This window comes from Salvelinus sp. IW2-2015, linkage group LG20 (assembly GCF_002910315.2).
Source record: "Salvelinus sp. IW2-2015 linkage group LG20, ASM291031v2, whole genome shotgun sequence".
In the NCBI taxonomy this organism is placed as follows: domain Eukaryota; kingdom Metazoa; phylum Chordata; class Actinopteri; order Salmoniformes; family Salmonidae; genus Salvelinus; species Salvelinus sp. IW2-2015.
The window spans coordinates 37012346-37027245 of NC_036860.1; the positions used below are offsets into that span (position 1 = coordinate 37012346).

At 44.4% G+C, this 14900-nt stretch overlaps 1 protein-coding gene across 3 annotated transcripts in view; it reads left to right on the forward strand.

Annotated features, from left to right (window-relative positions):
• The window catches only part of ttc3 (tetratricopeptide repeat domain 3), a 31276-nt gene extending 17956 nt beyond the window's left edge, over positions 1-13320 (forward strand). For all 3 annotated transcript variants that reach the window (XM_024013576.2, XM_024013577.2, XM_024013578.2), the window contains exons 19-46: positions 3029-3109; positions 3238-3347; positions 3439-3565; positions 3677-3799; positions 3894-3995; positions 4086-4178; positions 4264-4328; positions 4509-4645; positions 5628-5948; positions 6134-6409; positions 6536-6582; positions 6689-6748; positions 7430-7506; positions 7596-7760; positions 7965-8607; positions 8697-8768; positions 8863-9012; positions 9265-9404; positions 9584-9652; positions 9806-9902; positions 10026-10129; positions 10243-10327; positions 10487-10588; positions 11315-11586; positions 11671-11797; positions 12069-12209; positions 12415-12507; positions 12698-13320. In XM_024013576.2, the coding sequence (XP_023869344.1) occupies positions 3029-3109; positions 3238-3347; positions 3439-3565; positions 3677-3799; positions 3894-3995; positions 4086-4178; positions 4264-4328; positions 4509-4645; positions 5628-5948; positions 6134-6409; positions 6536-6582; positions 6689-6748; positions 7430-7506; positions 7596-7760; positions 7965-8607; positions 8697-8768; positions 8863-9012; positions 9265-9404; positions 9584-9652; positions 9806-9902; positions 10026-10129; positions 10243-10327; positions 10487-10588; positions 11315-11586; positions 11671-11797; positions 12069-12209; positions 12415-12507; positions 12698-12826 (4008 nt within the window). In that variant the 3' untranslated portion in view covers positions 12827-13320. The remainder of the gene's footprint in view (positions 1-3028; positions 3110-3237; positions 3348-3438; positions 3566-3676; positions 3800-3893; positions 3996-4085; positions 4179-4263; positions 4329-4508; positions 4646-5627; positions 5949-6133; positions 6410-6535; positions 6583-6688; positions 6749-7429; positions 7507-7595; positions 7761-7964; positions 8608-8696; positions 8769-8862; positions 9013-9264; positions 9405-9583; positions 9653-9805; positions 9903-10025; positions 10130-10242; positions 10328-10486; positions 10589-11314; positions 11587-11670; positions 11798-12068; positions 12210-12414; positions 12508-12697) is intronic.
• The last annotated feature ends 1580 nt before the right edge of the window (positions 13321-14900 follow it).

A 14900-nucleotide genomic window follows, 5' to 3' on the forward strand; every position in this document is an offset into this window, starting at 1 on the left:
ACTCTGGAGCGGGATTGAGGTGGAGGGTCCGTCATGGTCTGGGGTGGTGTGTAACAGCATCATCGGACTGTCTGCAATAACAAACTCAATCTCAACGCTGTGCGTTACAGGGAAGACATCCTCCTCCCTCATATGGTACCCTTCCTGCAGGCTCATCCTGACATGACCCTCCAGCATGACAATGCCACTAGCCATCCTGCTCGTTCTGTGTGATTTCCTGCAATACAGGAATGTCAGTGTTCTGCCATGGCCAGCGAAGAGCCCGGATCTCAATCCAGAAATGTCTGGGAACTTGCAGGTGCCTTGGTTGAAGAATGGGGTAACATCTCACAGCAAGAACTGGCAAATCNTCTCACAGCAAGAACTGGCAAATCTGGTGCAGTCCATGAGGAGGAGATGCACTGCAGTACTTAATGCAGCTGGTGGCCACACCAGATACTGACTTTAGATTTTGACCCCCCCCCTCTTTGTTCAGGGACACATTATTCCATTTCTATTAGACACATGTCTTTTGGAACTTGTTCAGTTTGTCTGAATCTTGTTATGCTCATACAAATATTTACACATTACGTTTGCTTAAAATAAACGCAGTTGATAGTGAAAACATTTCATTTGCTGAGTTTAGTTAAACATGTTTTCAGGGTATATTACACAGGAGGTTGGTGGCATCTTAATTGTGGAGGATGGGCTTGTGGTAATGGCAGGACTGGAATGGTATAAAATACATGGTTTCCATGTATTTTCCATTCCATGCTCTCTGTACTGGCCATTATTATGAGCTGTCCCCTTCCCTGGTTCTGTTGGTATGACAGCACAACTAAGCTCATGAGGCATTTAGAAGTTGTATTCTTAGTCAATTGGTACATAGAAATAAATTTGAAGTAAAAAAAATGGAAGGGATGTAGCAATTGCAGATTCCCCCCTTTAAAAAAAAAAAATGCATTCCTCGAGGGGATTTGATTTAAGCTGTCCTGGGTTGACCAGGCTATGGTTGTCCTGTGACCGGGCAAAGGTGGCAGGAGGCGCACCTTGCTCAAATAAAAAATACAGCATTGTTCAGAAATACTGCTTCTAGCCACACCCACCGAACGGAGAAAACATACTGTACCTCAGTCTGTTAACTTTCTTTTGAAACGTGTCGTTCAGTACAAACTCTTACACAACATAGCAAAAGTTCAATCGAAATGAGTGCACACCAGGTGATGTGTTGTCATTGCAGCATTCAGAAGATACTTTTGGTCATGTGGTGTATGTGGACACCTGCTTGTTTAACAGCTCATTCCATGATCCTGGGACTTGCTATCATTCAGCCACAAGCATTTAGTGAGGTCGGACACTGATGTTGGGCGAGTGGGCCTGGCTCGCAGTCGGTGTTCCAATTCATCCCAAAGGTGTTCGATGGGGTTGAGGTCAGGGCTCTGTGCAAGCCAGTCAAGTTCTTCCACACAATCTAGACAAACCATTTCTGTATGGACCTTGCTTTTTGCATGGAGGCATTGCCATGCTGAAACAGAAAAGGGCCTTCCTCAAACTGTTGGCAGCGTCGTATGCTGTAGCGTTTATTTCCCTTCACTGGAATTAAGGGGACTAGCCCGAACCATGAAACAGCCCTAGACCATTATTCCTCCACGACTTTACAGTTGTCACTATGCATTCAGCCAGGTAGCGTTATCGTGGCATCCGCCAAATCCAGATTAGTCCGTCGGACTGCCAATGGTGAAGTGTGGTAACTCATTCCAGGGAACATGTTTCCAGTGTCCAATGCCGGCGAGCTAAACATCACTCCAGCCGACACTTGGCATTGCACATGGTGATCTTAGGCTTGCTGCGCAGCCATGGAAACCCATGAAGAAAAAAAAAATGTAATACAGGTGTGCCTTTCCAAATGTTGAATTAACCACGGTTGGACTTCCAAGTTGTAGAAACGTCTCAGAGGATCAATGTAAACAGGATGCACCTGCGCTCAATTGAGTCTCATTGCAAAGGGTCTGAATACTTAAATGTAATATATTTAAGTTATTTATTTATCGCATTGTCAATATGGAGTAATGTGTGTAGATTGAGATTTTTATTTAATCCTTTTTAGAATAAGGCTAATGTAACAAAGGGGAAGGCGTCTGAATACTTTCCGAATGCACTGTGTATGGGGTGTGCATTAGGAAGGGTGCAGCATAACTGGAAACTGGGGTATATTTGTTACAAACTATATTAGATGCAAATGTAGCAAGAGTGTCTTGTCCATTTGCTTCTGTTCTAAGACACATTTTCAATGTAGCTGGCAGAATGAATACATTGCTGGGCTTTATTTTAGAGAAAATTGCTAGACCTTGTCCTTGCTAGACCTTGTTCAGATGTGGAGGTGAAGTCATGGTGAGCGTTCTCAAAAGTGCGAAGCAGATTTTTATATTTCTTTCCCCTACAACCAAGTCTTGACAATTTAGATGGCTAACCAACACATTTTAACTAGCTAGCATGTTTTTCCCCAGTCAATTGCAAGTGCTGGTATTAAAGTGGACGTCTAGGATCATCAGTTACAATGAGGGGAAGTGTTAACGCTAGAGCATACAATGACATTCTGTGCTTGCAACAGTTTGGGGAATGCCCCTTCCTGTTTCAGCATGACAATGCCCCCGTGCACAAAGTGAAGTCCATACAGAAATGGTTTGTCAAGATCGGTGTGGAAGAACTTGACTGGCCTGCACAGAGCCCTGACCTCAACGCCATCGAAACACCTTTGGGATGAATTAGAATTGCGAGCCAGGCCTAATCGGCCAACATCAGTGCCTCACCTCACTAATGCTCTTGTGGCTGAATGGAAGCAATTCCCTGCAGAAATGTTCCAACATCTAGTGGAAAACCTTCCCAGAAGAGTGAAGGCTGTTATAGCAGAAAAGGGGGGACCAACTCCATACTAATTCCCATGATTTTGTAATGAGATGTTCGAGCAGGTGTCCACAATTCTGGTCGTGTAGCAGTCGTTGGTCTAAGTTAGCTAGCAGCTGATTAACTTTTTTTTTTTTATCCCCAGGAACTTGGACTCTGTGCTCTTGACCAAGTTTTGCTGATTTATGGGCATGCCTCAGCTCTGATAGAGATTGGTCAACCAGAGGTAAGAAACATTCTGTGTGATAGCTAGCTACAAAGGGAGGATACTGCTTTTCAAGTGTTTTTGATATGGTCTGCAAATCAAATTTGCACTCCATCAGGCTTTGTACTAATGGGTTTTTTCCTATTTAGGAACTTGCTGAAGCTCAAAAAGACTTTGAAAAGATCAAACATTTTGAAGAGAGGAAGTTTCAGTGTCTGGTTTTTTATGGCATTGGAAAGGCATATCAGAAGGAGAACCGGTAGATACAAATGGAATAATACTTATAGATACGCTGAAATTAGCTGCACGTCACTGGGTAAACTAAAATGTTTTTTCCTCCACCCCTGTAGATTTCCACTTGCTCTGGAACAGTTTTCTGATTCTATGCAAATGGTTAAGAAAAAGATAACACCTGGTAAACTGACCTGGCCCACTACTAAAGTTATTGTTGAGGAAAGTAAGCTGGACTATTTCAAGGTATGTTTTCATTGATCTCACTTGGGTTTGGGTCAACTCAACTGTTGAAATGAGGCAGGAAATGTCATTGCTTGCTGTCATTTAGATTGTTTTATTTTAACCCCAAACCAGGTGCTGCTAGAGGAATCCATAGAGATGTGCAAATTTCCACCTAAACCAGATGCCATTTGTCGGCATCAGAATTGCCACGGACATTCCAAAATAGAAATCTACTTCACAGATCCAGATTTTAAGGTTAAAGGCAAATGTGTTCAACCTAAATTGTCTCCATGAAAGTCAAAGACCTAACATGTTCACGAAGCACTCAAACTGCTGTCTTTACACTTAGGGTTTCATTCGGATGGTTTGCTGCCAAAGCTGCAAAGTGGAGTACCATATCAACTGTTGGAAGAAGTTGAAAGCAACAGCATTCTCTGATAAGAATGAAAAGGTAACATCTATTTACAACGATCAAGTGCACACCAATTTTATTTTACGTTACTCTTGCCTCGGTTATACTCATATCTGTTTTTACCCACAGGATTTCCTGCAGGGAATGTGCTTTACTCCAGACTGTGGGGGTAGAATCTGTCATATTAAAATCTATGGTTCAACAGGGCTTGTCAAATGTGAGGTAAGGAATTTCTCTAAAATTGTCACGTTATTAAGTCATTGCAAATTTGGGGAACATGCTAATGAATGTATTATTCTGTCTTTAGTTTGAAGCATCTATTGACAAACCTATGGGTAAAGCAACATTGAGAGTAAATCAGAAATGTACAAGGTGAGATGAAATATTTGTGTGCTCAAGTTTCTCAATGTCCACACCCAACTAATTTTATCAGACTGCCCACTGAACAGACAACACAATTTGTATGTCATGCACATCTTTAACCAAGGCAGTACTATTACACAATCACAATTGTTTCTGTATCTTTTCAATGTTTTTCATTTTGCTTGCCAGTCTCAAGAAGTTGAAATCCAAAGAGGATCGTAAACTCAGGCGGAAGCAACATAGGCAAGATGCTTCTCTGTCTACGCAAGCCAAGAATGATGAAATAGCTTTGGAGAACGGGGAAACCATTGTCATAGAACAGAAGGGTACACACCTTACATGTATTATATTCCACCGGATGTACATTCAACATTTCCTCTCTAAAGGAACCTGTTTCAATGACCTCACCCTTAAAGGATGTAAAGATGTGACTACACTGAACAAAAATATAAACGCAACATGTAAAGTTTCATGAGCTGAAGTAAAAGATCCCAGAAATGTTCCATACGCCCAAAATATTATTTCTCTCAAATGTTGTGCACAAATGTCTACATCCCTGTTGGTGAACATTTATTTTGCCAAGATAATCTATTCACGTGACAGGTGTGGCATATCAAGAAGATGATTGAACAGCATGATCATTACACAGGTACACCTTGTGCTGGGGACAATTAAAGGCCACTCTAAAATGTGGAGGTTTGTCACACAACACAATGCCACAGATGTCTCAAGTTGAGGGAGTTTGCAATTGGCATGCTGACTGCAGGAATGTCCACCTGAGCTGTGCCAGAGAATTTGCTGTTAATTTCTCTACCATAAGCCACCTCACACATCCATTTGAGAATTTGGCAGCACGTCCAACCGGCCTCACAACCACAGACCGTGTAACCACGCCAGCTCAAGACATCCACATCCGGCTTCTTCCCCTGTGGGATCGTCTGAGACCAGCCACCCGGACAGCTGATAACTGGAGTATTTCTGTTTGTAATAAAGCCCTTTTTGTATGCCAAAAAATAATTCTGATTGGCTGGGCCTTGCTCCCAAGTAGGTGGGCCTATGCCCTCCCAGACCAACCCATGGCTGCGGCACTACCCAGTCATGTGAAATCTATAGATTAGGGCCTAATGAATTTAAGTTGACTGATTGTCCTTTATATTAACTCGTCAGTAGTTTAGTTTTATATTTTTGTTCAGTATAAATGCATGATGCAATCCACATCACTTACTTTCCAAATGTTGTTCTGACCATACCACAGTTCCTCTTAGTCACATTATCCTCAGTTTCTAACTGTTGACCACCCTTCTCCAGCTTCATCCTCCACCTGGCTAGCTTACGGGGATCGTGTTCTGCTTCAGATCAGTGAGCGTAAAGACCTATTCAGGGCTGAGCGCCACAACATCTCTGTCCTGATGGAGAACCTTAAGCCATGGATGGACCTGGATCAGATGAAGGGGAACAAGCTGGGCACTTCGTACACTGAGAGGCAGGTGGAGACCCTGGGGGATGTTGTAGAGCTCCTCCTGGAAAAGAAGAACCGGGTGTGGGCCCGTGTCTTTATCCATGGCCTAAGCGGCTGCCTGGACACCAGCCCCAAGTTGCACGACTGGGCCCACCAACTGAACAGCGCAGGTCAGCACACATTTGCATTTTCAACGTATGTATTGAAGGGCAATGCTAACCTCCCCAGCTGCATACCTGTGTACCCTCTCACCACTAGATTACTCTTCAGGTACTCAGCAGCAACACAATTGGGCTTGACTATGCTTTATGTGCCAGCTTGGCTAATTTTCTCTTTCCTCCCCTGGTCTCCCCAGGTCTGAATTCAGCTGCACTGTTCATTGACCGCTATGCAGACCACCTCGAGCAGCTCGACCTCGCTCCTTTGCTCAATTTTGCCCCCCTGCAGGACATGCTCATAGAGAAGTTTGGGACCATGCCTGAGTTTTTTAGCCGCCTAGGCCTGACTCTAACGGAGTACCTGAAGCAGGCCCCTTCCCAGGAAATGAGGCTGTTTATCTGGACTCTGGAGGAGCACAGAGACCAGTACGCCACCTGCCACACTGTGCTGGATGATTATTTTGAAATAATGGGTAAGCGTTTGGACCCGCACACCTTCCTTACCAGGGGAAAGGTCCACTTGAAGCAAACATTTCAGTAAGTTTTGCTGCTGTTCCTGTTTCCAGATGTGTTAACTTAACTGTTTCCACCTCTTTCAGATGGGCATTGTTTAGTGATTAAAAAGACAGGGATTGAAAATGAAATTGTAAGTATTGATCATTGGATGCCTTTTATTTTTAAAGGCAACTGGATTTTAGTGTTGCATTTGACGTAAGGCATAATATACTAATAATCAAAACCCTAAATTTCAGAATTCCCCTATTAAGACTAAGAACAGAAACCGGAAAAAAAAGCAGAAGGAGCCAAAGGGGGTGAGCATTAGGACTTAGACTGTTACACTATGCAACTTTCACGCTATTTTAGTTGCTTGCAACAGAGTTGCTTAGAAAAACACATCCCTGCAACGTGGCTGCATCTAGTTGTAACGTTTCAAATGTTTGCAACTAGTTGCATGCAACAGCCAATCAAAACAAACTTGTCACATGAACCATTTGAAGGTTTGTAATTCTGACCCAGTTAACACCGCTTTCAGTGCTGTGCAGCAAAAACTGTGATCAGGGTTGACAGAACAGAAACTGGCACAACAGGAGATGTATACAAATTATTGTACATGGTTTAGCAGTCTATGTAATTTTGAAGTGAACCCAAACCTCTCCCTAAACAGATTGTCCACAATGAACTTTGCTTGCTAGCTTAGTTAGCAGTTGGTTGTACAGGCTGTGTTTCTTTTATATCCTTGCTGTTAGAATAACCAAACAGTTGGATAAACAACTAATTTGTGAAACCATGATGTAATGCAGCAGATCACATGGGTTGAGTTTAGAGTTCTCAAACAAGCAGCTTCAATTTGATTGGCTGTTGGATGCAATTTTAATTGCAGTTGCAAGTGATGTGAAAATTGCTTTGTTTAACTCTAGCCTTAAACCTAGAGAAATGTAGGCTATTGTGTGTTTTCTGGACATCCAATCTAATTTTCTTTTTCTGTTACTTAGTCAGTTATTGTCCTGTCGGGAATGAGAGGTGGTACCTCAAGAGAGGAGGACGACGAGGATTTTTTACATGACTCTTTGTAAGTTACCTATTCTGTAGAATACTGTCTTCAAGTCTGCCCATTGACAACCCCCAGCTTGTTCTCACCAGCTCATAATTTCTCTGCAGAATGTTCCTTGACTCCACTGACTCCACTGACCCATTCAGCATTCCCAATCATCTTCGAAATCAGGTGGCAGAGTTTGAGGGACAGTACAACATTGGCAGTCGCAGTAGCCACTACAATAGAATATTGGACAACAACCCTGACCCAACTAAGGAGAGTTTGTACGAGTAAGTGCCTCCGTTATTTCTCCTTTGGTTATTGGACGACAGGGTCTTAGTCTGCAGAAAATGTGTATTATAACTTGTGCATCCTCATGAGTCATTGAAACAAGTCCAAGCAATGACCTGAAGTATTGGTTGTGTATTCAGATGTCATGCTGATCCTTGTATATGCCCTCTGGCCCTAACCTGTAAGTCTGCCTTTCCTCCCAGCTACTTTGCCCAGATCCTAGAAGAGTACGGTCCCTTAGGGGCCCAGGACCCCTTGCTGGTGGGTGAGCTAGACAACTTCCCTCCTGATGCCCAGCAGAAGATCCATGAGGCAGGTGGCCTTGAGCACTTCCTCCTCGAGTCGCTGCGCTTCGTCATGACCGACAACCTCCTGGGCCTCATGAAGCACGCTGTGTCACTGCAGGATGCCAACACTCACAGAATGGACAATCTAGACTTCATAGGGGATATCCCCAATGGACTCTCTCTAAACCCTTCTGCTATGGAATTCCTCCCAAACTCTCATGACTCTGGACCTGGGGATTATGATGAAGAGCCTGTTGCCATCATTAATATGCGGCCTAACCCGGTTGAATTCACTGGCTATCTTCAGGTGATCGCCAATCTCCCCAGCCCATATGTTTTACCTGTTTTTGGCTCTCCACCTGCCCCCCCTGCCAACGAAATAGCACGTGCCATTGGAACTCTGAGAGCGGAGGACAAGTCATATAATAACCATGATCCGCATAACCTTGAGGATTTTGACCTTTATATTAGCGGCATGGATGAACAGGGATTGTGTGAGAATGTTTATGCTCCTGTTCACAGTGCCAAGGCACCTGGAAAGACTGCAGTGGAAGTACAGGTGGGGGATTGTCCTCACTCCATTTGAAAGTTTTTAAGATCACTGATCACAAGGCCAAGTGTAATGTCTAGTTTTTTTCCTTTCTATAGGTAGTAACTTGTGACGCATTGAGTGAAGTGGCTGTTAACACGGAGCCTTATGAGCCTTTTGAAGGGAATAATGTGAGTTTTGAATACCTAATAAGCCTTTGTATTTAATACATTATTGTCCTCCATCATATTGACTTCTCATATCATTCCTGTTTCCATGCTCCAGGGAGACATGAACAAGAAAGAGAAGAGTAATGCAGAGTTTGAGCAGCAGATCCAGCAAATGAAGCAGGATTATGGCGCTGTGAAGCAAAGACGCCAAACGGAGATATCGGCCCTAGAAGGAGAGCAAGAGGAAATCAACCATTCAATACAGGTAGAAAGGAGTACTCCCATACTGGTGTGGAAGGCTCAGGGTGAAGTTTCCCTTGGTAGAGATCTATGATCAGCTTCCCCAATCCTAACCTTAACCATTAGTGGGGTAATGCAAAACTGACCCAAGATCATTGTCAATGGGCACCACTTCACCCTACTTCTGTCTGGAAGAGGAGTTGAAACTGCGGTTTTAGTGTGGGCGGAAGAGTTCCATGATGTTTTGCCCAGTGACTGATAGTGTTTTGTGTTCCAGATCATCCATAAAGAGCTGGGCCTGTTCCAGCAGAAGCTGGAGGAGGAGGTGAAGAAGGACCAACAGGAGAAGAAAGAGAATCAGGAAACACTGAAGGCCTTAAAGATTGAGATAAAGGAGCTGGCGGAGTCACAGGAGAGGTATGGCCGAGGCTGTCTAGCCCTGCCCTGTGTATATCCAAATGGGCACCATGGGTGAAGGTCAAAGGGACCTTCAACATGATTGACATTGGAGTCATTGATAAATTCACATTTGGTTGTCTATATAGGTGTGAGTGACAAAGTTTGATTCAATAAAAAAATGCTTTTATCTTCCACAGCATTTCTAAGAACATCCACAAGAAGAACAAGGAGTATGAGACCCAGTTGAATACTTTCCTGGAGCTGAGGCATGTTATGACATGTTTCTAAACACACAGCAACATCACAACACCTGCAGTGTTTTCACATGCGTCCTAATGAGTGGCATTTAGGTTAACATGCCACTAACTATTCTGAGCATTGTGCTGCTGTGCTAAATGTGCAGTGATTCTTTCCCATAGTAACCAGTCAGCTGCTGAGAAGATGAGCCTGGAGGATGAGATCAAGCGGTGCAGAGACCTGTGTGCCAAGGCAACTAGAAGGTCTCAGGGAGCAGAGGTATGTGGGTTGAATGTGTATGTTGAGATACCTGCATGTTCCTCAGGATTCTTAGGCGTGGGTAGTGAGTTTCTCCTACCATTTGTAGCTCTAACGTTCTCTCCCAACTGACATGTTCCCTAGCTGTCTATATTGGAGAACCAGCGTAGCCGCGGCCTGCGCTGCCTCTACAGGTCTCTGTCTGATGCCAGGGCCATCCTGGCCAAACTCAAGGAAGTCTCACCCAGGTAGTTGTTGGTAACACTAACCACAGGGCAGACTTGAGGACCCGTAAATTCGGTTGCATGCTGTCACCAGAACCAGTTTAGCAGTTTCAATCTCTTCTCTCCTTCATCCTCAGATTACCTTCCCAAATTCTCCAGTCAGCCACAGATGCTTGGATGGCATGTGCTCAAGAAGCAGAGGAGAAAATCCGCTCAACTGAGGTACAAAAGAACAATGCTAACAAACACAGATTCAACTATTGGGATGCCATTTCCAATGTGACTACAGAAGACCTTGGATAAGAAATTGGACATAAGGTGCACAGGCTTTTGAGGGCTGGTCCGTTTGTGTTTGGGTGACAGCTTTGTTGTTCTCCACAGGCACAGTACCAGGATCAGATGGAACAGGTAAAGAGGGGGACCAGGCTGTGCACTCTACCCCCAGTTGCAGTCCCCAGCGCCCCCTGGCCCCCACCTGTACCGGTAAGATGCAGCACAACCAGACTAAGTTTAGGAAAGGTTTACTTTTTCTGACGTCTTTATTTTGTTGTCCATTCTGACAAACAGCATGTTAGCTCAGCATCCTATGTCTTGGGTTTATTTCATAAAATTGTAAGAGCGCTATTGTGACCATAAATGCCTAGCGACTTGCTTTGAAACGGCATAGGCTATTCTCAGCCTATATATTGAAGCTGTTTGTCAGATGAGTGAGGTCTGTGTGTGGTGCCCTGCTTCTCCCAGATCTACTCTGTCCCAGAGGAAGACCTGTCCCTGGTACCCCTCTGCGTCCCCTACCTCGTCCTCCCCTCTGTCCCCTCCATCAGCCCTCCCCCAGGCCTGAGCTTTCCCCTAGTGGCGCCATGCTTGAGATACAGCGCAGGCTTCACACGGCGGGCAGGTCCTGGGGCTCCACTTCCCCATCAGAGGGTCCCTGGGGTCAGAGCAGGTAGCTAGCTAGAGGCAGAGCAGCTCTGTCAGGGAAGAGATGTCTCTTATGTGGGGTGGCCCACAATCTAGTCAATGTTGCTTGAAAAAGACTGAGTTAAGGACAGAATTAACTTTCTATACATGTACACACAGCTCTACAATCTCCCCAGGCTTTACCTCTGCCCCATGTCAGTTTGTCAAGGTGTTTCGGAACATTTCCATTAATCTCCTGTCAACTGGTCTTACTAACCGGCTCCCACTCTGATGCTGTTCCCACCCCAGGCTCTCCAGCAGCTCCTTTGCCATCCAGTGCACATGAGAGCCCCCCTCTACAGTCACCCGGGGTTTCCTAGAGCCCCTCCTGCCCCAGCCATGGATCAGAGTGTTGCACTGCCCTCCGGTATGGCTGGAGTTCCAGCTAGTGCGACCACTAAACGTCCTATCACGAGGGCGCCCCAGCCGAACCAGGCTTCCAGGCCACCGGCCCCACAGCCCACCAATGTGTACGATAGAATCGTAGATCGCCTCAGCGTCATGTTCCCTCACTATAGCAGGTAACGTAACAGACACGCGTGCACACAAATGGGTATTATGGGTGTACGAGCGCCCTAGTATTCAATACTGATTTGTCATTTCAGGCCTGTGCTGTCCAAGTTCATTGGGGAGATGCGCACGGCCAACAGAGGCTGCTTGAACTCCCTGTCCTACCAGGAGGTCATCAACAGAGTGGCCCAGCTCATCCTGGACCACCAAGACTCCACCAGAGTAAGCGCCCCAAAGTAACCTGCACCAAGGACTAGGACCAGACTACACCTGTTGGCAAATGTCTTCATACTTGCTCTAGTTCTGTATCCCCTCTATCAGGGATGCTTTTTATCACGATGTTTAGCAAGATTTTGAACTAAAGGGATATCAAAGTATCTTGACTGGAAGCATCAATTGAAAATGTATTATGTCCTTATTCACGTTCACTCCTAGGTTAAAATATGCACACAACTGTTGGCTTCCATATGAACTGTAACGTGTGTGTGTCCAGGAGCAGCTGAGCAGTGCCGGTAGAGGTGACACTGCTGGGACACCTTCGCGCTCTGACTCTCCAGCCTCTGTCCACTCCACTGGACCCCCCACCCATGTCTGGAAGAGTGTGGGTGCCCAGGGACACTCTAAGTCAAAGGCGGTGAGTTCAGCTTGCACTTCACACTGACTGAGTCGCGCACAGTAATCACAGCAGGGCTCGACTCTCCTGCTCAGACAATAACATGGATGTACAGATGCTGATGAGGTCTAACTCGGGTCGAAGCCTAAATAGTGCGTAAATTGTAGGGTTTGCTGTTGTGTACTACAAGGACTTTTTGATTCTGATGTATGTGTGTCTTGTACAGTTGAACATGGAGGATCCCTGTATCATCTGCCATGAGGACATGTCCCAGGAGGACCTGTGTGTGCTAGAGTGCAGACATAGCTTCCACAGAGAGGTAAGGCCACTTCATCACACCCTTAAGTAGTCTCCAACTGAGTTTGCCCAGTGCTTTTATCTATGGCCCTGTTGTTATTTAGGGCTAGTAGTACACAGGAACTGGGAATTCCTGTTCTTGCATTCGGATAGGTTTGACGGTCAGTCTCATTTTCTACCACGTATCTTTTCCTCTCCCCTTCTCCCTCTAGTGTATTAAGTCATGGCTGAAGGAGCAGAGCACCTGTCCCACCTGCAGAGAGCATGCTCTCCTGCCTGAGGATTTCCCTCTGCTACCTGGCAGAATACGCAGGGGCCACACGCCCGCTGCCTTCTCTTAAACACCCCTAGCTACCAACCCTTAACCCCCACCCCCCTTTATGCCTAATGCCTGAATTCCAAACACAGATTGATTCCCAGTATATGGTCAACTGCTCAATTGAAGGCTTCTGTCAAATGTGCATGTGACGATAAAGAAATTGGACCAGTCAAGTGCGACGAACCAGTTATCGAGCGATCTCCCTAATATGATTATATTGGTTTATACTCTATCATGCAATGAATGTTGAGCTTTTCTATTTTGCATCTATCGTATGTGCCATTATAATGCTCAAGTGTTTAATCTTTTTACTTAAACAATTTTTTTTGTAGTAGACAATGTTTGTGTTAAATATGTTCATAACCATTAATCACAGCATTGTTGTCATTAGACACATGTTTGAGTAAGAAGTGGTTTAGTTGGGCCCGGTTTACTTTAAGTGTGGTTATGGGTTGAGCTTATTCTGAAAATCTTAAGATTCTTGTGCCTGGTGTAATAAAGTTTGATTGCCAGCTACTTTGTTTGAAAAGTTGGAACTGGAGGATAGAAAACAACCTGCAATTTAAAAAATATTTCCACATTTTTGTATGGTTAATTTTAAGATTGACATATTTGAATTAAGAGTTAATCAGACTTGTTCATTCAAGTTTTATGCTGTTGAAAGCAGTCAGCCATAGGCTGAAGGATTTTCCTGACAACTGCTGTCATCTGTTGGAAAACCCTGTTTTAAATTAAACTCATTGCTTTCAGTTTGAAGTTTGTTTTCAATGAGACCCCACCAGATAAAAAGCATGTGATTCCTTCTGTTAATGGAATGTTAGGTACACTATATATACAGAAGTATGTGGACACCCCTTCAAATTAGTGGATTTGGTTGTTTCAGCCACACCTGTTACTCACAGGTGATTAAAATTGAGCACACCGCCATGCAATCTCCATAGACAAACATTGGCAGTAGAATGGCCTTACTAAAGAGCTCAGTGACTATTAAAAAAAATTGCAACCTTTTATTTAACTATTCAAGTCAATTAAGGACAAATACTTATATACAATGACAGCCTAGGAGCAGTGCCTTGTACAGGGGCAGAACGACAGATGTTTCCCATGTCACCTTAAGGATTCGATCTAACAACCGTTCGGTTACTGGCCCAACGCTCTAACCTCTAGGCTACCTGCCGCCTCAAGTCAATGTGACACCATTATAGGATTCCACCTTTCCAACAAGTCGGGTTGGCAAATTTTTGCCCTGGTCAACTAAGTGCTGTTATTGTGAAGTGGAAACGTCTAGTAGAAACAACTGTTGAAGCGAAGTGGTAGGCTGCACAAGCTCACAGAATGAGACCGCTGAAGCGCGTAAAAGTAATGTCTTAACTTGCAACACTCAATACTGAGTTCCAAACTGCCTCTGGAAGCAATGTCAGCACAAGAACTGTTAGTCGGGAGCTTCATGAAATAGGTTTCCGTGGCCGAGGAGCTGCACACAAGCCTAAGATCACCATGCACAAAGTGTCGGCTGGAGTGGCTTAAAGCTTGCTGCAATTGGACACTGGAGCAGTGGAAACGTGTTCTCTGGAGTGATGGTAGTCCGACGGATGAATATGGGTTTGTAGATGCCAGGAGGAGTCCTTATGCAATGCCAACTAAAGTTTGGAGGAGGAATAATGATCCAAGACCAGCTAAATTAATCCCTATTTTGACAATGAGTCGTCATAATGCTGCATCAAAGTACGTGATTTTAGGGGCACTGGCAAACAATGTAAGTAATTTAATTTATGTACCCATAATTGCACCGAATACATCTGTTTATCCTTCAGCTGTTGCAAGCAGTAATCATGAGCCTATAAACCAGAGTTACACTGTTACCACTGAGTCGGTGTGCAATAGTAGGAAGATCACTTTATGCAGCTCACACTGCACTATTAGCTCCAAGTAAATCATGAGTAAGTCTACCTCTAAGCTTCCCAGTAAAGCAATAAAAACAATCAAACCAAGAAAAGTGCTAAAAATAGCCCATATTAATATATATAGCCTAAGAAACGAGGTCCATGAAGTCAGTAACTTGTAACACAGGACATTCATATTAATCTCTGAAACTC